The sequence below is a fragment of the Oxyura jamaicensis genome, chromosome 14 (genome assembly GCF_011077185.1).
Source record: "Oxyura jamaicensis isolate SHBP4307 breed ruddy duck chromosome 14, BPBGC_Ojam_1.0, whole genome shotgun sequence".
NCBI classification, from domain to species: Eukaryota; Metazoa; Chordata; class Aves; order Anseriformes; family Anatidae; genus Oxyura; species Oxyura jamaicensis.
In genome coordinates, this window is record NC_048906.1 from 2,529,683 (window position 1) to 2,552,139 (window position 22,457).

At 45.8% G+C, this 22,457-nt stretch overlaps 1 protein-coding gene across 4 annotated transcripts in view; it reads left to right on the forward strand.

Moving 5' to 3' along the window:
• The window catches only part of CACNA1H (calcium voltage-gated channel subunit alpha1 H), a 220,160-nt gene that overhangs the window by 118,308 nt on the left and 79,395 nt on the right, over nt 1-22,457 (forward strand). For all 4 annotated transcript variants that reach the window (XM_035339712.1, XM_035339715.1, XM_035339714.1 and 1 more), the window contains 4 exons: nt 2,055-2,370; nt 14,060-14,152; nt 16,024-16,807; nt 20,284-20,684. In XM_035339712.1, the coding sequence (XP_035195603.1) occupies nt 2,055-2,370; nt 14,060-14,152; nt 16,024-16,807; nt 20,284-20,684 (1,594 nt within the window). The remainder of the gene's footprint in view (nt 1-2,054; nt 2,371-14,059; nt 14,153-16,023; nt 16,808-20,283; nt 20,685-22,457) is intronic.

The following is a 22,457-nucleotide window of genomic DNA, read 5'->3' on the forward strand; positions in this document are numbered from 1 at the left end:
GTTTCTCCTCCTACTCCCTCTGTTTCTTCTCTCAAGTCCCTCAGCTGTCTTTGCCCACAGTCTGTAGCACTCCCAGGCGCATCCCTGTGCCTCTGTGCCTTGTAATCCTTTGCAAGCCTCCACAATGCCCCCCTCTGTGTGACAAACTCTGCTGCTTGTAGTATCTGATCTTCTGGCAAACACGGTGCTAGCACAGTGCTCAGCCTTTTCTTTGGCTTGTTTTATATGGAAATTTCCTCCCAGCGAAGCCAGTCTGTGGGAGGGGAAGGAGAGGGCTTTTAGGCAGTCCTGGAGGACTGTTTTTCAAGTGTTTCTTCTCTTGAATATAAGGCACTGGAAACTGGGAGGAAGATTTTACAGTCGTGCCTGGGGGGAATGGGGATGTTGTGTGAGGGATGGGGAATAACTGGTGAATAAGTTTGGTCACCAGCAAATGCCCAGTTCCTCTGGCGTGCTCCTCTCGGTTATTCCTGTAGCTGGATGAATCCTCAACACCTATCTCAAGTAATTCATGGATGGAGGAGAATCAAACACCCTAGGGAAGTGGTTCAGGGCTCATTTTCCCCTTGGTTCTGCCCTGCAACGCTTACTCTCTCCTAAAAGGCAGGTGCTGATTGACTTCTGCGTTACTCAAGGGTTTAGGGGAGCAATTTCAAACAATCATAGAGAATAACACCAGCCCGGCAATCCTTAGAGCCAAATTTATTCAGTAGTTGGGAACATTCAGAAACAGATAAAAATGCATCTGTCCCGTCTTGAGGAATTACCTGCTTATCTTCCACCACATCTTGCTTGGTCCTGTAATTTGTGTTGCCTTTTCCCTTATCTCCTGACTGATCGTATAGCATCTTAGGTCCCTGCAGCTCCGAGCACAGCAGGCAGCCTGCTCTAGGACTTTGCACCTTCGTGTTTTGAGCAGCGTTTCAGCAGCGAGTGCCGATGGGCCCCACGGATGCTGATCAAAGGCTGCGAGGAGACGAGGGCTCTGCTTGCTTCATCTGTCCCAGAGCACGGCCTGGGAAAAGGCACATCCCTGCCATGCTGCAATTAGAGTACTTGCTTATCGGAGCTCTAACAGAGCCATAAACTCTATCCAGGCCAATTAAATCAGATCTGCAGTAAGCATCCAGTTCCCATTAATGTGGGCTCTTTATTTTCTTATGCAAGAACAGAAGGAATTTGAGATGGCCTGCGGCTGCCTCTCTCCTTGTTAAAGTTCAGCTCGTTCGTCCCGGAGACGTGCCGGGAGGCAAATTTCTTGGAAAGCTGTTTTGCCTTCAACTTGTGTGAAGCATGTTCTGAGCATCAGAGGATCTGGCTCTCAAGTTTTGGGAAGCATCTGGGCTGCTTTTACAGTGTTTTCCTCTACGCTCTCATTTCAACTTCCAACCTTCTTGCCTCATTTGCTCGCTTGGAGAACTCAGGCTGATCATTAACTGAAAGGTCACACTTAGTGTCCCACGAAGTTTCATTTCTTGTTGCTAATCCTGTTGTTAGCTGCAAGTAAGTCCAAAGTGTTCAGGTGTTCGTGCAATGCAACGAAGGCATTTTCCAAATGCTTTGTGTGGAAGTGTTCCTTAGTGTTCCCAGGTGCCTGTGTTTCCCTCCTTGGGGTGCCACGTCCCTTTTCCCTCGCTGTATTGCTTTCTGTGGAAGGCAGCAGCAAAGCCACCAGTGACTGCAGCAGGCCAGGGCAGAGCTCTTATACACTGAACACAGAAATTCTGATTTAATATTTTTTGACCTCTTTGTGACTGGCATGGCCAGTTTTGTCACCATGCTCAGCTCTAGACACACACAAACTACCAATTTGGGTCCAGATTTCTCAGATCGCTTTGTTTCCACTCAGCCCGCTCTGCACCTAAGACACCTGCAGTTCTAAGGTCTTCACGATGCTGTCTGCCCCTTTTAATGTGCTTGCTCTCTTCAGCCCAATTTAAAGGGCAACAGAGAAATAGCACCTAAAGCAAGGACAAAAACCAGTGCCCTTTGCTGCTGATGTAGCCAGGGCTGTGGCACCGGTTCTCATCCCTCTTCCTTTCTTCCCCCTCCAGGACGTACAACCTCACCTTCCTGCATCCGTACTACCGGACAGACGAAGCGGAGGAGAATCCGTTCATCTGCTCATCCCACCGTGAAAACGGCATGCAGAAATGCTCCAACATCCCAAACAGGAAGGAGTACAAGGTGGAGTGCACCTTGAGCATGGACTCCTACACCCCAAGTTTATACAACCCTGACTTCAGCAGCAGGAATGCCTGCATAAACTGGAACCAGTATTACAACGTATGCATGGCAGGGGATGTAAACCCACACAATGGAGCTATCAATTTTGATAATATTGGCTATGCCTGGATAGCTATATTTCAGGTATGATTCTCGTAAAGGTTTTCTATTTCTTTTTGTGTTGTCGTCTCTTGCTTGGGAGGATTTTGATCAATGCATCAGTGGAGAAGGAATTTGTTTGCACCTGCACGAATCGGCAAATAAAGACACATCAAGTAAATGAATCGGACAAAAACCTGCACAAATGCTCCAAGAGAGCGTTTGGAGAGGGGAAAAAAAGAATAGCCATTTTTCAGAGTTTTAGAAGAGGGAGGAAATGCTGCTTAAGGCAGACAAAAGTATGGCAAGTTCTATCACTGAAATCAGACCTGGGTTAATCCCAGGGAGGAAATCGTTTTGAGAGCTGGGATACTTATTTATTGCTGTGGTACAGGAAATGGAGAGCGTTGTCCAAGTCCTTAAGCAAGAATTATTATTCTTTTAAAATGCAGCAACTTGCTTGATGGTACGGTTTGGGCTTGAAGGAAGAATCACAGGGTTATACTGGTTAGTATGGTATGCCAGGTGGAGGAATAAATACCCTAAACAGACCGTGCTGGCTAGAATACCTGTGAAGAGATGCCTGCTCACGTGGGGTTTGAGTCTCTCTTGATTAACTCCTTTACAGCTCTTCACTGGAGACAAAAGTGCTTCTAGCTCAGACTGTGGAGACTTTACAGGTTACAGGTGATTTAAAAATAAATAAAAATAAAACCTCTCTAGTATCCAAAGCATTTTCAAAGTGCTTGTCACTCTGGAACACTAGATAGCTCATCTACACAGTCCTGAGGCTATGGTCTCTCAGAGCTAGTGTATTTGTAATGATCCATGTGTGGTTTTCAGTCTTTAATTTGAATTTTGTTTTTAATACTAACTTATTTGTGCTTTCAGCTAGATGCCCTGTTCTATTTGGTCTTCCTGTAGTGTAGGTGACGTCTAGTCTTAAGTGAGAAACAATCTCCTTTTAGTTTTGTTAATGACAAGTAATTACCCATTCACAGCTCTACATTTCTTTTCTGAATTTCATTCTACTTTCATATTTTAATATGAATGTAATAACATAATTTTCATCTGAGAGCTGTAAAGGGGTGATTTGTTTGCTCTGAGTATCTTGTTTGCTCTCTTATGCTGTGGCAGTAGCATACCTGGAATCACACTGTTGTTGTCAGAAGCGCAAAATCAAATCCAGAAGGGTTCAGGCAGATCCCAAGCCTCTTCTAGGTTGCTCTTTTAAAAATGCTTTGGTTCTCTCCTGGAATTAATATGTCAAGAGAGGAGCCTGACTGGTAGTGAGAGTAGCACAAAGGAAAGAGGGAAATCAAAGTGAGAATGTTGGGTAGGTCTCTGGCTGCACTTGCACTCTCCTTTTTCACACAGTTCTTCAACAGCTTGATGGATATGCCCAGGAGGTCCTGTCTGGCTCCCACCACAGGGCAGCAATATTCCTTCCAGAGAAAGGGCAGAGGCCAGTGTGTTGCAGGGTGCCTGTGACAGTGCTTTGAAAACAAACAGGTGCTTCTCGAGGGGGTCTGCTTCCCTTTTACATCCAGAGCGTATCTGCAGGCTGCAAGCTTTCATTTTGTGTTGGTATTTCATTTCCTCACCATGCATGGCCTGCAAATGTACACGTTTAACCCACAACACACTGGCCACAGCAGAGGTTTCAACTGATTTCTTTGGAAGGAAAAGAGGGTCTGGCAAAGTTGAATATTGTATCCATAGATCACTTTAACACTTTAACAGATGCCAGGGGGCTTTATAGATGGTTATAACGCTGCTTAGGCCATCCAAACACTGAAGAGCCTTTTCCAGACAAATTGACTTTTTACATCTTTATTTCTTTACTCTGAGATTTTTAGAATCAAAACTGAAAGCAGTGTAACTGCAGGTAAAGAAGCAGCTATTGGGAGTAAGGTGGTTGCTTAACTTTGGTATGGAAACAGTAAATCATTACTGCAAGAGGTTGGATGCTAAATCAAAACAATTGCTGTAAGCAGAGGACATTTAACAAATAAAGCTGTTGAGCTGTGCTCTCATTACATTTAGTATTTGAAGCTGGGTAGCACCAGGTCATCAGTTAGATGAGGCCTCAAAGGAAGTGGTGCAGAAAGTTGAACTGATGGCTTTAGTAGCCTGGGAGCTTCCCTGTGAATTGGTATTGAATTACTGGGCAGAAAGCACTCTGCTGTGTTCTGGATGAGACAGATCCAATTGTCCTGATCCCTTCTGGGGACTAATGGATATGTGGTACTTTGGGTACTTTGCAAGGGCTGTAACAGAGGATTGAACCTCAAGGTCTGGCGAGCCTTCCCTTTGTACAATGGTAGTCTTAGGACTCCACTGGATAAAGCATCCCTCATGATTTATCCCAAATGAGTTTAAAATCTAGCATGGTTTAAGAGCTGTCAGAAGGCAGATTGGTGAGATGAACCCCACAGGTGAGACTGGGAAGGAATCTTCCAAGTATGGTGACTGCAAGTTGTGCCCGAGAGTTTTCAAGGGTAGTCTTACACTGTGCAGCCTGCAAACAAACCCAAAAGCAGACTGGCAGGGAAGTCTGAATGCCTCTCCTTCTAAATATCCTTGTGTGTGGTGTGCCAATACAGGAGGCTAGAGAAAGCGTAATTCCTTATGTAATCCCCAAAATGATTCATGTTTTGATTCCCCTCATTTGTTGTGTAATAGGCTAATTCATGTATGTATTTGTTACAAATGTTCAATGGCAAATTATGTGAACTAATTAGCTTATTACAGAATAAATGAAAGGAGATAGAACCTAAATTAACTGTGAGGTTTGGCATGATATTAAGATCCCTTTATTGCTCACAAATTTCAGCCGTAACAATAAGAGCAGTAATTACAGGTATTGTTGTCACACTGCAGATGATGAATTACCCACCTAACCAAAGTCCAATTTAATTTGAATTACTGACAGTTTCAGTGGAACAACCAAAACACTGCCACTTCCCCAGCCACCAGTCCTGGTGTGGCCAGGCTTGAGTGCAGAAACCCCGTTAGAACACAGGGGCTTTGGGTGGTTTCTCAGAAGCACAGTTTGGGAGGCAGGAAGATTACCTAGGCTACTTTGTACATCACAAAACTGTTGCCTAGACCATCGCAGGTTTGACCTGCGGAACAGTAAGACTTTAAGTAGTCTTTGTATCAGGAGGCAGAGCTCTTGGTGAAACCAGCAAGGCAAAGCTCAAGGAACAATAAGTGTCAGTTAGGTGGAACCAAGAAGAGACCAAGGGAACAAACTGTTCCTTTATGCCTCTTTTTAGGATGCAGGTGGAAGGACTGAAATTTGAGAGCAGATGTTTATGGATTTTAAGGAAACGTCCATCCAACACAAGACAGATTCGTCTGGCAGTTAGGAGGGGCTAAAATAATGCTGGTGATGGCTGATTTACCCTTTCTGTGGCCTTCTGTTTCTCAAATGCAGCGTATGAAGAGCTGCATTTTCTAAGGGACTTCCAAAGAAAGTCCATCCTGAAACTAGTACCTGATGCAGCTCTCAGATTCATGACTCTGCTTCTGCCTTTGTTATTCTGAGTGCATATCGCTTCTACAAGGTTTTGCTGTAAGAAGACATCTCCGTTAACAAGTTAATCAAGTCAAACACGTAACATATCTCTGGCCCATCATCAGAAGGCCCTAGCGAGGGAATTCTCAGAGGAGACTGGTTTGCATTCAGCAGCCCCCTTGCTGCTGTCAGGGAGAGGGAAGGGAAAAAACAAAACTGGTTGTGTTCATGAGAGCTGAAGACAGCCCAGCAGGCACGCAGCATGATGAGAATGCCCAGGAAAGGAAAAGCTGAATCACCTTCTCAAAGATGTCTGGAAATATAGCAGCATTATAGGAATTGTCAGCTGCAACAGGAGTCTGAGGAGTTATCCTGATTGTGTGCTTAGACTGAGAACTGTGATACCAGGTGCAATGAGAAGAAGCTAGGAGCATGTCACAGCCATGAAGGTAGGGTGACTTGCTCAGGAAGAAAACAAGTTTGGGATGGGAAATGGGGAATTGATGCTACCCGTTTCCCCCTTCATTTGTCCTTTGGACACTTTACTCAGCTAGCAGCGGGCTGCCTGAGCGGGTACGACAGCTGGCAGTGACAGCCAAACGCTGCAGGCCACCTGCCAGACTGGCCCTTTGGTTTGGACTTGAGGTTCCCTTTCCTGTGCTCCAGCATGTCAGAAAAGCTCCTGGGACCATGCGTGAGCTCTCTGCATCTAATCAAGGATTTAGGCATTTTGACCCTGCACTGCATGCTAGTGAGCTTGCTTTGCCTCCGTGTTTCTGATTCTGCTTCTGCCAAGATGCGTGCCCTTGCTCACGGTGCCTGCGGATGTGTCAGCCCAGGAGGTTCACGCCTTGGGGGTGAGATTTCAGGTTTGGAAGGGGGAAAGGTTCATTTGTCCCATTTCTCTGTAAGCCATCGTTCAGTGCCCCAATCTGCTCCACAGCCATTGCCCACTTCATGTTGTGCCAGCCGCTGCTCATCGTGATTGAAAGCCTTCCCTGAGGATTTTTCCCTTGCCTGGAAGTTGTTCAGCTAGATCTATAATGGGAACCACATCTTCCATTCAAATGAAAGGAAAAATGACAGGCATTTCAATGCACTTCTGCTACAGCCAAATGCAAGAATGAGGCTGGAGTTCCCCATCCATACTAATGTCACTCGATTAAGAAAAGGTCTTGTTCAATGAGATGAGACCCAAAGCTTTAACGCTGCTTTCCTTTACAGTAAGCACAAACCTCCACCCAGGCACTTACCAACAGGGTAATTCCTCTTCGTTCCTGCTTGCACATATTCCTATTAGCTGGGTTTTTGCTTAAAAGTGTTAATTAGGACTTTCTTTTTTTTTTTGAGCCTGTTTCTCTCATTTTGTTGCTGGGATGCTGGGTTACATGTTGGAATACGTCAACCAATTTCCTCACAAAATGACAGCTCAGGAATGCTTACACAAAGCTCTCAATAGTCTGTGCCTGAGATGTCACTATGCCTCCTTGCCTGTCTGCTGCAACCTCAGCTCTTCCGCTTTCAGCAGTTTTAAATATGATGGGGAACAGTCAAAAAGGCACGCTGAAGAAAACAGAAGAAAAAGCGTGAGGCTTCCAACCGCAATCGTATCTGTGCGTGCAACACGTAGTTTTGTGGACCGTGCTTTTCAGAAGCAGCTGTCACTTTGGGTGCCCTTGTTTTCAGAGTTCGTTGACTAGATAATTTTTTTTGGCCAAAAAGGGACTTTTCTAGGTCAAATGGTTCATTCTTTAAACTGGAGATGTGTGTCAACAACGCTTATCTGTGCTGAATTTGGCAAGAAGTTTTGGCTGGAGGGAAAAAGGGAGAAGAGTTCTAGGCTTTTGATTTCCAGTGCTTCAAGATGATGCTTTGTCACTAGACTTGAATTGGGTTTGTTTTAGATCTCTGAAAATATTTCATTCTAAATGATAGGGTTTGAATGTTGTTGGTGTTGCTTTTTTTAAAAAAAAAATAAAAAAAAAAATATTGGCCAGCCAACTAAACATCGCTTGCTGCTTTTGAAGAGCTTTCATGCTGAATACCCAATCTAAAAATATCCAGCCCCTTTAAAGCATCTCAGAGTGCTTCCAAGAGGATTAGATGCTTTTGAAAAAACTCCCTAAGTTTGAAGGCCAGAAGGAATTGTCCCGTATAGCGTGAGTCAGAGAGGCCATCCTAATTCCAGGACTGGGCCTGCTAACCTGTGGGAGGTACTGGGGGGATCCAGAATTGCACAGAAACCTGCTCCGAACTCTGCAGCTTTGGAGTGGCTTCACCTACCTCAGGAATCAGACTTTTGTATTCAGGGTAGAAAGAGGGGTGCCTGCAGCAAGGCATCACAATCTGGAGTCAAGTTAGTCAAGTATATTTCTAATATAATTTGAAACAAGGTAAAATGATAGCAGTAACAAAAACCCTTGCTGTTTGCACTGGGGCCAGTACCCCAAACCAACACACATCCTGACAGCAGTGTTGGGAGGAGCGCTGTCGTTTGTCTGTGTGTCATACACCCAGCTGTAAGCAGGGCTCTCAGCCTGGCTCAGGTTCCCTTCTCGCTGCAGATGCTTCATCCTTCAGCTTTGCTCTGCTATAAAACTGATTGATGCCTCTCTGTGATAATGGACTCATTATTGCTGAAGTTAAACAGTTAAATACATTCCCTGTGCATAAGATACTTTACACAAACAATGAAGACAGGATAATTATCACCGTAAATCAAACCTCATGAATATGGACTGAGATGTGATTTGTTATAAGCAGCAGTCATCTGAAATCAGTGATGTTTTTGCTATCAGATGAGGATCTTGCTTTATTTAGTGCAAAATGGGGAGACAGCAACTAACCTTGCTTTTGCAGAAAAAGTTGAGTTTTGATGCCATTTTAAGCTCTTAAATTCAGTTTCGTGATGCTCAGTGCCACCAGTAACAGCATCAGCAACCTGTCCAACTTTATTGCACACTGGCTGTACTCTGCTTTTCAGGGTCCACCATTGGTAGTGCTAACCAGTGCCCCACTTGCATGGGGCAAACTTCAGAGGTTGTCTCTAATCCAAGACAAATGCAAGGTTGCACCATTGCCTTTTATCTTCTGGTTTGCAGGGCTGCTTTTCAGAGCAGAGGCATGCTTTGCAAGACTCCCAACATGTAATGAAATGTCTAAAGCTGCTTTGCGAAGAGAGCAGGCCCTCAAAGTGAAAGGAGAATCTCTTCAAAGGACCTAACTCAGAAAACAATAAAAGCTGTTTTTCTGACTGTGGGTGTTACTTAACAGCATGTCATGAGAAAATAATTAAAATTATGAAACTGACTTCAAAAATAGTGATTTGATTAGCTGCCAAGCACATTGCATACAGAAAAGGAATACTTCATTTTGCACTGGTCAGCGCTTGCTAGCCAAGTCAGTGTTCCTGTGAGGGCAAAATACATAGATAAGGCTTTCTGAAATGAATACTGAAAGCCTTGTAAAATTCACTGAGAACATCATAGTAATTAATACCTTTCACAATTTATATTGTTGTATCTTGTCTTGATGAAGTTTATGAGAAAGAAAAAGAAAAACTGTGCAGCACAGCCAGGGAAATAAGATAAAAGGTTAAAATAATAATAATAATGATCGTGGCAGTACTCTGTTGGCATTCAGTTTAACATAATTGATTTTGATGCAGATGATGCCCATCTTGTCCCCAAAGGACCCAGGTTAGGCCAAAAGAGACTGAGTGCAAATTATATATGTCAATTAAAATGAACACTTCAAATGGTTTGGAAACGCTTGGGTTTCTCTATATATCACCTCCTGCTTCAGCCAGGCACTGAGCTGAACAAGCACCTGCAGTTCTGAAATCAACAGCTAAGGATTTTTTTTTTTTTTTTTTTTTTTTTTTTGTCAGAGCCATGCATTCTAGGGGTTTTGGTCAAGGTGTGAGACACTACTTTTGGTTCCCATACTTGAGGAGGTTGTCTCTACATGTGAAATTTGTTCAGTTAATCACAGGAGTGGCACCTCAAGGTTGATCTGTCTGCCATGGTCCATCTGGCACCAGCCATTAGTGCTTTCTAATATAAGAAAAGAATTCAGTGTTTGACTTTATTAAGTAAAGTTGTTTGGGTTGGAGTTTGGGTGTTGCGGTGTTTGGGTTTGTTTTTTTCTTCCCCGGATGATTCTTTTTTTATTTTTTCCTTTTTCTTAACTGACACTAAGGCAAAAAATAACCTGCTCTGGAAGGGATTATAGCCAAGAACTTGCAAAAAATTTGGCAGAGTGCAAGGACAAGGATTTTTATGGTGAAAACTTCTTGACATAATAAAAGAAATTGCTCTTCAGAGACCTTTCAAGTGACCCCAGAAAAAAACAATGTAAACCTTCTGTCTCCCTGGGAACAATGAGGAGGTCTGAGTTAATTGCCAGTGTCTTTAATCTACATCTCCCTTGTGATTTCCACTCCGAAGTTTTAGATTGATTCTGATTAGCTTGACTGGAAGACCTGATTCTGTCCCCAATTACGCTACCATAAATCAGATGAGCATCGTTGTTAGAGCTGATGAGATTATTGTGGCGTGAGCAAACCAAGAGAAGCAGAATCACAAAACAGGAGACTTAAGAAACCTGACTGCCTGCTCCCCTCCTGCTCACCTGAACATGGTGATCGGGGGATGCTGGACAGGGGACTGCATGAATGGTGTCTGAGCCAAAGGTCAATGAAGTCAAAATCTGTACTTCCATTCACCTCAGGGAGCTTTCAGTTAAATCCTTGCTCTGATGGGAGAGTGAATCAGGTGCAAGACTCAGGGAACTGAGTCTTGCCTCTAAGGTATTAATGGGATTAAAACAATTTCTCCTATCCCTGCCCATGCTGTGTAAGAGGTACAGGGCTGAATGAACAGGCAAGAATTGTACTGAGCATCACACAGGATCTCCCACAGATAGGTGACGTCCCTGTTCTCTGACCAGAGCCTCAGTCCTCTGAAGGCAAAAATCCTTTCGCCATGCTAAGGGGGCAATGTCTCCTCTGTCTCTGGGTCCGCAGCATGTGAATGCAGTTGGCAGCACCCTCCAGGGCAAGCTAGCCAATCATCTTAATTGAATCTTTCAGCTACTTCCCTGCAGCTGATGATTTTAGTGGGCCACGTATCTCGAGCATCTTTTTTATCAGGGCAGAATTAGAAAACGTGTTTCTTGCCATCTTATCTCTGTTGATAAATAATTGTATGTTGCGTTTGTTGGGAGCTTTGAACTGGTACATTTGGAGGGGCTGTTTAATATGTCTGTCTGTGAACAATCATGGTTTGAACAGAATTTAATTACTGAGAATGGATTGCCGAGATTGGAAAGCACAAGAAAGGTGCTCCAGGTCCTTGGAAGACATCTGTAAAGAGCTTGGAGTGCCAAATGCTGGCGCTGCAGTCAAGTGGATTAATCAGATTGGAAACTGCAGAGTGGAAGAAGTCATTTCTGCTTAGCGAAGTAGGTGATATTGCATCCAGGATGCCTCAAGGGAGGAACAGTAGTCCATGTAGTACTGAAAAAATGTATCGGTGTTCATGGGAGAATAGAAGGAGTTGTTAGCTTTCCCTTTGAGTTCCATTGCTCTGAGAATAAACGTACAGGATCAGATGCTGTACTGCAGCAGGGAACCTTGCACCAGTGCAGATGCCTCTGACTTGGTTCCAAAAATAGTTAAAGAATTTAGCTCATGGTGGATAGACCAGCTGTTGGCAAATTCAAATGGTCTGGTTCCCATTTACACCAAGGCCTTCCTGGGGATATGCAATGGGATCTTGGAGTAGATAAAAATGCACATGTAAAGTCATTTGGAGCACTTTAAACGACAGCCTGAAAGAAGTCCTCAGCATGGCAAGAATCAGGCTATAAAAGTCATAGAGATCGTTTCAGTCCAGACAGGTGGCCATGCATGTGTGTTGTCCTGCATTTCTCCAGAGCTATTTGATTAAAAAAAGAAGACAGATGTCTGTGAGCACGCTCTCTTACAGGATTGCTAGTACTCTCTAATCCTTGGCAGCTCGGGAATCCCCCCCCTAGGTACTGCTGCGTTTATACTGGGCGATGAGTCCAAGAATGAACCCACAAAGATGTCAAACAGGAGAACAAAAGCCCAGCAGTCTGTTTATTCCTCCTGTGTCCCTTTGCTTTATAAGTGAATAGTAAATAATGCAAATTCTAATTACATCTTAAATATTCTGTGAGCTGGATGAGCATTTTCAGCCCTCCAGAGGAGAAATGTGGTGTGTTGATTAATTCTTACTGAAAATGCTGTCTAGCATGCAAGAAAAATACCTCTCTAAATGTTTGGTTGGCCCTCGCTCTTGCCTCAGCAGCTGCTTCCCAGGTGGGGGGCTGGCAGTGCCTGCAGAAACCCAACAGCAGCCGTCAGGTAGCTCCTTTTGTAGAGAGGGCTCTGTGTTTAATCGGTTTCATACATTTATTTGGTGAGGAGGTGTAGCCGATATGCTCGGAGTCCCTGGGCTCATTTTTCCTCCCTGAGTGTAAAGGGATGGAGCACCTGCCGTGGCAGCTGGGGTGGCCTCACTCTGAGACGCCCATCTAAACTGAGGGGATGGAAGGAGGGGACTTTGGACAGCACGCAGGAGACAGTTTCTTTGCCAGTGATTTGGTTTAGCCTTGTGCCCCCCTGTACGATCCCTCCGTTTTCCTGGTGAACCTGCAAAGCACCGCGCGGAGGGAGCATCGGCTACTCACACACACAAGGGAAGGGGCTGAGAAGAACCTTGCTGTCTATAAATGTTTCAGCCATGTTAAACGAAAGGCAGAACAGGGCAGTGTGAGTTTGATTGCCTGTCCATTTCACACCACTGAACAGACTGATTGCTGCCAGCGTCTGCCCAGACAGCTTAACCCATTCTCAGGCTAGAGGGGGAATAACAGCACGGAACGTGTCTGTTGCTGAATGCTTTCCACCAGAGATCGATCTCTGAGGTTCACGTTGACCAGAAGCGTTCTCTTCATTTTTGTTCAATCCACGCCACTGGAAGCGCAGCGTTGCTCTCTGACACCCGTACATCCCTAACCAGCAGCAAGGATGAGATATGAAAGAATATCTAATGCATGTGATGAGGACCAGGTAAATTGTGTAAATGCAGTCAGCACGTCATCAGACCTGATTGCTCGAAGTCTTTAGCAATGCAGACGGAGTATAACAGCTGCAGAAGCAATTTTTACCTGCTCCATGGCAAATCACATTTATTGGTTTTAGTGTGGGCCTGTATGTGCTGCCTTGCTGCAGAGGTGGTGCGAGCACTGATGATGGCTCCCTCTCACCCTGCTGAGTGGTGGGTGTTAAGTGTGCTTCAACATGGAAAATGGGTTTAAAAACTTGCTGGTAAGTTATCACCACATTTGACTTTAGGGTGAGAGGAATTAGGAGTAAGGATTGTCTCTCTTCCAGCATCTATGAGCTCTGACAGTCTCAGGCAGGCTCAGTTACTCAGTTCCATCACTGCAGGCATGGTAAAACTTGGAAATGATGCTACAGAAATGATGCTACAGGCAGCAGGCAGTTCTGGGTTTTGTGCTAGGACCACGAAGGCTGGCATCAGGCATAGCAACCAGGATGCATCAGTGCAAGTACATTCAGAAAAGAGCTTTGATTCTGTTGGAAGTTGTGCTGGAGTTTCAGCTCTAGCACTAGTAGCAAGATGGCACTAGACGTTTGGTACGTTTTATCTAAATAAAAAGTGTAAATTGCATGGCATCATTTGCTTTGCTCTGCACACAGCCTGTGTGGTGTTAATTAAATCCTCAGCTTCTTTTTTAGTAGAAGGAAGACCAAGAAAACAAGTATGAAATCAGTTCTCCATTTAATTAAAGTAACTGTCTTCCATTCAGATGTTTTCCTGCTATGATGCTGGTGATGTAGTTGCGATGGTGAGCGAGTAAGTATTACAAATAAATCAGTTTTTACAGAGACAAAATGGATTTAAAAACTTAGGAATTTTGCAGGTAGCATTACAAAACCATTGTTTTATCATTTTAATTGTGCAAGATTCTGTGGAACCCTCAGGCCAGTCCTATGGTCACTCAGCGCTGCTATCCTAAGCCGACTAGGAAAAGAAGTGCAGCGGGTCCGGATGGATGCTGAGAGATGCTGTGCAGTGATGAGCACCAGAAAACTGATGTTGACTACCTTTTTGGTTGACTCTTGTTCTCACGCTTTCTTTCTCTGTCTTTCTGTAGGTTATAACCCTGGAAGGATGGGTTGACATCATGTATTATGTGATGGATGCACATTCTTTTTACAATTTTATATATTTTATATTACTTATAATAGTAAGTATGAACTGTGAAATGCTCCCATTCCTTGTCCTTGTGGGGTAAAGTTATTTCCTGGGCTTTTCACAGAGCCAGCTGGGATTCAGAATGAGACCTTCCTCCCACCATAAAGGGTAATCATGCAGGTTGTGATTAGTGCTGTAGGACAGGTTATTGGCTGCAACAGGCTCTGCACTTTTTAGTGTCACACGTGATGCATAGTCACAGCTTGTCAAGCCATATGGTCTTCCCTCCCTCTTAGTCCCCCAGTCTTGGTCTTGTCACCTTGGTGTGTCCTAACTATTGTGCCTTGCCAAGCAACTGCTGATCAGAACAAAAAGCAGAGATACAGCTTATTTCAATGACGGGCACTCAAAACAGTTGCTGAATTTCCCGTGAGCCTTTTAAATAATGGCAATAACAGCAGTACACCTTTCTGAGGTCTTGACGGTGCTGTTGTTCCTAGAAACAAAGTATTATTCACTGGAGGTTTCCCTCAGAAGCTGTCATCCCAGATGAGCAGGGTTCTTGTTTTTTTTTAAAAAGGGCGCAACCCTCCCCAGGGGTCTACATCTGTGGAAAAGAAATGCTTAAATCAGGAGGAGAGCAGAGAGAAAAGTTCCGTGTAGATGTCAGGTAGGACATGGGACAGAGGCATTGCAAAGTGCTGTTGTGACCAGGTATTTTTACATACAATTCTGTCAATCTCTGTGGTTTTGAAGGCCTTGGAAAATCGAACCACCACAGTTTACACCACTGTGTGGATCGGAGCAGTGTGAGAGTTTCCCAGTAGTGGATAGCATTCTGAAGTCAGTGATTTTTGAGCCTTTAGCAACTTGCCATGCATGGTGGAGATTTACGTTCCACTCCTTTGAGCTCTTGTCTACATGCAAAAGCCAGGTGACTAATCCCCAAGTCACTTGGAGCTGGGAATGGCACCCTTGCTGCTTCTCAAGCCCTCTCCAGGCTGATATTACAGATTGGAGAATAACACTGCAAACCATCTCCCACCAGCTTCCCCCGAGGATTCTCCAGACAATGGCCCAGATTAAATCCATACGTCTCCTGCTGAGCCCAGCACAGAGGTTTGGCCATGTAGGCAGTGGCACTTTCTTGACGTCAGTCCCTTTCACGCCTAAGGGCAGAGATCCTCTGATGGGAATATCTGACATTTTCCTTTGGCTGATTTATGAACTCAAGTGATGAAAAGCCAGTTTGTGGACTCAGCAGCTGAGGGAAGGATGTAGTCTTAGGTCACTTCACATTCTTGTCCTTGGGACTTCATTTTGAAAACCTGATATCACCCAAGAGAAAGTCAGCTCAACCAGGCAGTAAATCAGGCCTCTGCAGGAGCACTGAATCTCCTGGAGATGTATTTCCCTGTGCCACAAAGGTACAAGAGTGCAAGGGTACCAACACAAGGACCCTGACTGTCCTCCTCAAAATGAGGGTGCCTGTGCCAGGGCGTGAAGTGCTGGAGAAAGAGGCAGTTTCGGTACAGCACAAGCAGGACTGCAGGCCATCTTTCCTTGTGGGTTGGCCGGGTGTTTCCTAGTAATCTGTTTTGCTGTGGTGACTGATCACGTTGTGTTTCATGCACCCTGTGTTAGTGGCAAATGTCATCACCATTGAGGGGAGGAAAGTGGTGAAGTCTATTGTTAACAGCTTTCTTTGGCATTGCCAGAACAGTTTAACATGGTTTAGGAGCAAATTTAGCAGCTCAGGCTCATGTTGACATAACATTTGGTGAGCAGACCCTGAGATTTGGCACGTTTGGAAATCTCGGGATTTCTAAGGACAATGCTTCAAGTTCAGACAGCATGTGGTGGTGAAGTGCATGTGTTGCTCTGTAGAGTCCCTGCTAACTCCTTTTGTTTTGTTTTCTCCAGGTTGGTTCCTTCTTCATGATTAACTTGTGCCTGGTTGTGATAGCAACACAGTTTTCTGAAACAAAGCAGCGGGAGAACCAGCTGATGCAGGAGCAGCGGGCCCGTTATCTCTCCAATGACAGCACAATCGCCAGCTTCTCGGAGCCAGGTAGCTGCTACGAGGAGCTGCTCAAGTACATCTGCCACATCTTCAGGAAGGTGAAACGGCGGACAATACGCCTGTACAATAACTGGCAGAGCAAGCGCAGGAAAAAAGTGAACCCAAACAGCACCACAAATGGGCAGAGCCGCCGAGGCAAAAAGCGCATCACCTCCATCCACCACCTCATCCACCACCACCACCACCACCATCACCACCACTACCACATCAGCAATGGGAGCCCTCGGGGGCCGCGCTCCAACCCTGAGATTTGTGACTTGGAACTCAAGGTCATGAAGCCTGGAGGCAAACTGATGCTTCCTTCCTCATCACCCAACTTGCAGAGCCCTGCACCTCCTCCTGATTCAGAGTCTGTGCACAGCATTTACCATGCAGACTGTCACGTTGAAGGACCACAGGTGAACTGTAAGTCTTCCAATGCCCCTGCGAGCATTAAACTGACTGCCGGACTCTCCAACCATGGCAGCAACTATCCTACCATCCTGCCTTCTCCAACGAGCAAAGGCAGTTCTGTGCCAGTTCCCAAAGGAAAGAACGGCAACTCACCTGTGGCGGTGGTTAACAGCCCTGTAAATTTGGGCACAGATTCTTATGGGAAGCTGCAGCAACTGGTAGGAGAGCATGGTAAGGACAAATGAGCAGATATTTTTGCTTAGGAGAACTGGGCAAAGGGCAAATAGCTTAAGAGTTATGGGGTTAATGGTAGCCAAGGAGGGTGCTGAAGATGGCAGCTGTTTTGTGAATGCTGTTTGAGCTAAGCACAGAAACCAGAAACAGGACAGGTTGAGGGACTGAGAGCTTTGTTCCTTCTAGCCTTGTATTTGCAGTCATTGGTGAAAGCAAGATGCAGGATGAGTGACTTTAGGCCACTGCTGAAGGCCCTTTTCCCATTAGAGGCTTCTCCTTTCCTCTTTAACAATGTGCAGAAGAAATGTAGAACTGAGTGTTACTGCAGATTTGGAGCTCCCTTCAGTCTGAGTGAATGAAAAACATGTGAGGGACTCTTGTATCTCTGTCCCATCCTTATCTGTACAGACTGCAGCCACATCAGCATTGCTAGTTAGTGCAGTTTTATCTCCGTTCTCATATAAATCATCCACTGCTGGTGTAGTGATTACATGCAATGCTTAGGTTTCTATTTTGCAATTTTTTTCCAGTCCTCATGGCTGGAGCTAACACCTAAAAAATAGTTTTAAGCCCTCAAACAGTAAAAAGTCAAAAAGATCAAGCTTCTATTTTATTTAAATCTCTTTAAGCCAAACTCATCGTCTGTTTTTATCAATGCTTGTGTTTTCCAAAACTGTTTATCTGTGTGTGCATGGACACAAATATTTATCCTAGTGATGCATGTGCTGAAAAAATACCAAGCCTAGCTTGAGGGAGGTCACAGTAAAGGTTGTTTGCCAAGGAGGTTGGGTGGCTTGTCTTTGTTAATATTTTTTTTTTTTAAGTGACCATACAAAAGGGTAAAGTGAATTGTTTATAGAGAAATTGCCTTCGGCAGACATTTCTGTACTTTTGGAAGCTTAGCAGGAGGGCAGGAGGGGCAAGGTTAGTTGCAATGTTCTTCCGTTGTTAAGCAAGGGCTTTATATGAATCACTGGTACATCTTTAACTATGCAAGTTAATGAAGGTTATTATGAGACTGTGTATTTACCTTGAGATAAAAGCCCAGGCTCCACAGAAGCCTGGAACTGGGAAACCAAGGACGAGCAGAAGAGCTGTTGCTTGGAAGGCAGTGCTCAAGTCAGAGGTTTGGTTCTCCGTGCTCACAGGGGGATCTGCTGTTGGGGCTCATCCCAGCAAAGGAAGCCCCAGATCTCAATCACACCTGCAGCACCCCAGGGCCACTCCAGTGACTTTGGAGATTTTCACGTGGCCTCTGGTGGTTCTTCAGAAGCTTGAGGTTAAATAGAGTTGCAGTTAATAATGCAATTATAGTATCCTCTTTTGTCAGAGGCATTTCAGCCCAGAGGATAACAAAATGTTTTAAACAAATCTCCTGAAATTGTTTTTGTCTCTCTCAGAAATGTGGTTTTATCAAGAGGAAGTGGCTGGACACAGCGGCTCTTTGCTTTATGTGCAGCAGCTTTATGTGGCACCCTGAGGAGCACAGGGCCTAGGATGGGAAGCAAGTTGGCCAAGTCCATTTGGAGATCCTGTCTCATAATGTGTCCATGCCCAGCTCTTTCTTTCCACCCTGTGCCAGACAGGGAAGGTGAAGTGGGCTCACAAGCTGCCCCTTTGGGCACGGGAAAGGGCCGTTTTGCTTAATTCTCTCTCCACTCTTACCAGTCAGCAAGCAGAGTCTGTTCACTGCAAGATTTGTGCAAGGGGAGCACATAAGTGATAACTGAGAGCATTAAGCAGGCATTAGCAGCCAGGGCACTCTCAGGCCCAGCTGGAAGCAAGGTTGGTGTCCGCTGGGAAAGATGCAATTGTGGGAGAGAGTATTCTCTTCTCTTCCTTTGTTGTGGAATTGAACAGCACAAAGTACAGCCTGTTCCTCCGCGTTCTCGTGCCCTGCAATGCTGTGAGGTTATTTTAGCAGGCAGCCAAGGAGACTCTGGTATTTTGAAGACATCTGCGGCGCCAGTGTTTTTCATATAATTTTTAACACTTTGATAGCATTCAGGACATCTGGCAAGCCCACTGCCTCTGCCATCTACACTACTGGGTCCGTGCTCCGGTGTTTCCTCATCAGACAGGTCCCAATCAGAAACACCGTGCTGATGTGCAGCGCTGACCACTGCTGCTTGCAGGTTGAGTAAGGGGCAAATATTTTTCCTGATATCTTTGATGTAAAGACAAGAAGGAGGACAGTTTTCTCCTGCGAGACTGTTTTGAAAGCCAGTGATACCTGAGTGACATTCAGGCAAGTAAAATATATTTTGTCTCCTGTCAGAACCCAGCTTTCAGTCTAACAAGGTGCTTTATTTGTTTCCTGCTGCCTCCTCTTTAATGATGTCCTCGAGTGTCAGCCAGGGGTGGCTGAAATCAGCAGTGTTACTGCTGGGTGAGCTCCAAGCTCCTGGGCCCAGAGCCAGGAGCATCCGCTGCCTTTGTGCCTGGCCCCCCCAAAATGTATCTGTATCTCCATCCAACCTCCAGGCAGGGGCAGGTCCAAGGGGAAAAGTGTCACCTACACCTTATTTTCCATCAAGGAAAATGTTAATTGATGGTTCAGTGGCATTTTGTTGGAAGGATCATGTGCAAGTAGTATTTATTGCATTCCTGGTTTTTTTTCTTTTTTTTTTTTTTTCTGACATTAATATCTGGTTCCTAAATATGATGAAATCAGGACTTTGGTTCCTGAATATGAGGAAACAAAATCTGGTTGCATTTCCACCTGACTCATCCTCATTACGCTTGGCCACGTCGTCTGTGTACCCTGGCTCTGCGATGGCAGCCAGCATTTCTCCTCACACCACAAACCATGTGGTAATGTGTTTGTTTGATTTTAAAACACCCTGCACACTCAGTCTTGTGCCTCAAGCAACGAATACACCTGAGATTTATTAAAGGCTGAAGGAGGGATGAAGGAGACTAAAGGGACTACATGACTCTCCGAGCTGTGATCCATGGTCTGTAGCCACCTGTGGTCCATTTCTCCCTCTCCCTCCTCATTACTATCTAAATGGAAGCTCTACCTAAATCGGGTGTAACAGCTTGCGAGTGCTCAGATCACCACTAATGACGTTAGCCTGGTCAGATATAATCAAAAATAATTGGAAGTGAGAGGTGTGCCAGTCAGTCCTCCTTGAGTGGCAGAGCACAAAATGTCCCCCACGCTGCGTGGAGAGAGAACCCTCAGCCCCACGACCATGGAGGCGGCTAGAGGGTGGCTGGCAGGGCTTGGGCAGAGTGGAACAGAAGGGAAAAATGAGGCAAAGTGAGAATTGCTTGGAGATAGAGAGCTGTATTAGGTGTAGCTGAGGATGTGTCAGGAGCCCAGCACCACTTGTGTGGGGACACAGAGGGTTGTCCGCCATGTCGAGGGGAGGCTGCTGGTGCGCGGCGCAGGGACGCAGAGGGTTGTCCACCACGTCGAGGGGAGGCTGCGGGTGTGTGGGCCTCACGGTGCACGTCTCCCCTTGCAGGTCTGCGGCGGACGTCCAGCCGGCTGTCGGGGCTGAGCGCAGCCTGCCCGCCGGGGGGGACGCTGACCTGCGAGCTGCAGGACTGCCCCTTCTGCGCCAGCCTCCTGGAGGACCCCGAGTTCGCCTTCAGCGAGTCCGACAGCTGCGACTCCGACAGCAACGGCGTCTACGAGTTCACCCAGGACCTGCGGCACGGCGACCACAGGGACCAGCTCCAGCAGCAGCGCAGCAGGAGGAGGAGGAGGAAGAAGAAGCCCAAGGAGAGGAACAAGGTCACCCGCCTGTGGAAGGCGTTCGGCAGCAAGCTGAAGAGGATCGTGGAAAGCAAGTACTTCAACCGGGGGATTATGATCGCTATTCTCATCAACACGCTGAGCATGGGCATCGAGTACCACGAGCAGGTGAGTGCAGAGATGGCCTCGAGAGCCCCGAGGGTTTGCGGTGTCGGGTGCTCGCCGTGTGCTGGCTCCCTGCAGTACCTGGGGTGCTCCGTGTTTGCATGGTGGCATGGGCTGGCTCTGGCAAAGCAATGCCAGAGGAGGAGCAAGAGGTTTTCATACAGGTGGGAAGCACAAAATGGGATCGAGGGCCTGATGCTGATGGCATGCGTGGAGCAGAAGCATAGTTCTGTGTGTGAAAAGCCTGGAAGGTGGCTGTCAGCACCACTGAGGTGCGGAGAGTTTAAATGTGTGTGTTAGGACCTGGCAGCTCAGGGCCCGATGGTGTAAGTTATTTGCTGTGAATTATTCATATAGGCGTGATTTGTTCTAGGGGAAATAGACCCTTTGGTCTGATGGTGGCGGTGCATGGTGGTATGTGGGTATGAAACTGACCTCCCCAGGAGCTGCACCTCACTGTGCAGATAACCCACGCCGAAGTTTCTTCTTTGATCCTGGACCTTTAAATAAAAACTTCAACTGTCAGGCAATGATAAAAGCAACAAAGAAAAAAAAAAATGAGTTTCTCCCTGGAGGCTCCAAAATGTTTAATTTCATCTCCTAGGGTGCAAGTAGGTCTTTCTTTTAAGTGCTTGGAGGGAGGGAAGAGAAATCATGCTGTTCCCAGTATTAGTCTGAACGTGGTGATGGCAGAAAGCAGTGCTGGCAGCTGAGGACAGCTTGTCCTTGTGGGCTGATGGGAGCCAAGGGGCTGTAGGATGGGAGAGAAGGGTGAGTCATCTGGTAGCTCCAGTTGGTCACTCTGGGGAAAGCTATGCTTTTTTTTTTTTTCTCAGGAAAATTGGTTACTTTCATCCGTTTCCTGAAGATGTGCTCTGGAGTTTCTCATGCTGCCTCTTATGTTGGGTTCAGAAAATGCTTCCTAGAAAGGCCAGGAGATCCTCGTCCTGATTTTCTGGCCAAAGGTTCAACCAGTGCACCCCCAGATCTCCCCTGCAGAATAAAGAACAGGGCAGTATTTATAAAGCTATTCCTTCTCTGTGACACAGTCTGTCTATTCAGGAGGAAGGGCAGACAGGACAAGATGCTCTGCATTTTCTTCTCCATCATTTCCCAGGATTCAGACCTTCTCAGGACTATGGCAAACAATCCTCCAAAGTGTTACTCCTCTATTTTCTTCCCCCTTCGGTGTTTTGTACTGCCATATGCCATATTCTATGCCATCCGAGGCATATTTTCTTTCAGAAAAGCGGGTACTCAGCTAAAACACGTGAACCTTGGCTGTACAACAATAAATTAGTTCACATGTACAGCAGAAAGGGTCCAAACCCAACAAAGAAAGAGCCGTCGCTGTCAGCTTTCTGTCTGGTTAGCTGTTCCACAACAAGTTTTAAAATTAGGAAATACACCTTGTCAGTCACCTTTGAATAGACCATTCCTCGCAGCGGCTGTGTTTCTGCACGGATACTCTTTTGTCAGGCGGATACAGCTTTGTCAGTCCTTGGATGTTGCCGTGACGGGTGCTGGGGGAAATCTTTAGGCAGGCTGCAGCGAGAAAGCCCAGGGATCACATGGAGTCTGTCCACAATCACCCGTACAAAGGTAAATTGTGATAATTGCATCCTTGCTGCTAACAAAGGAAAACTCTATCTAGCAGGTTTATATTGAATTTTACCTTGTAAAAGATTTGCTTTAAACCATCTCAAAGCCAATGGCAATACAGATCCTGAGGCTTTTGGCTAGGGAATGTCAGACTCCCGCCAGCTTTGCTCACAG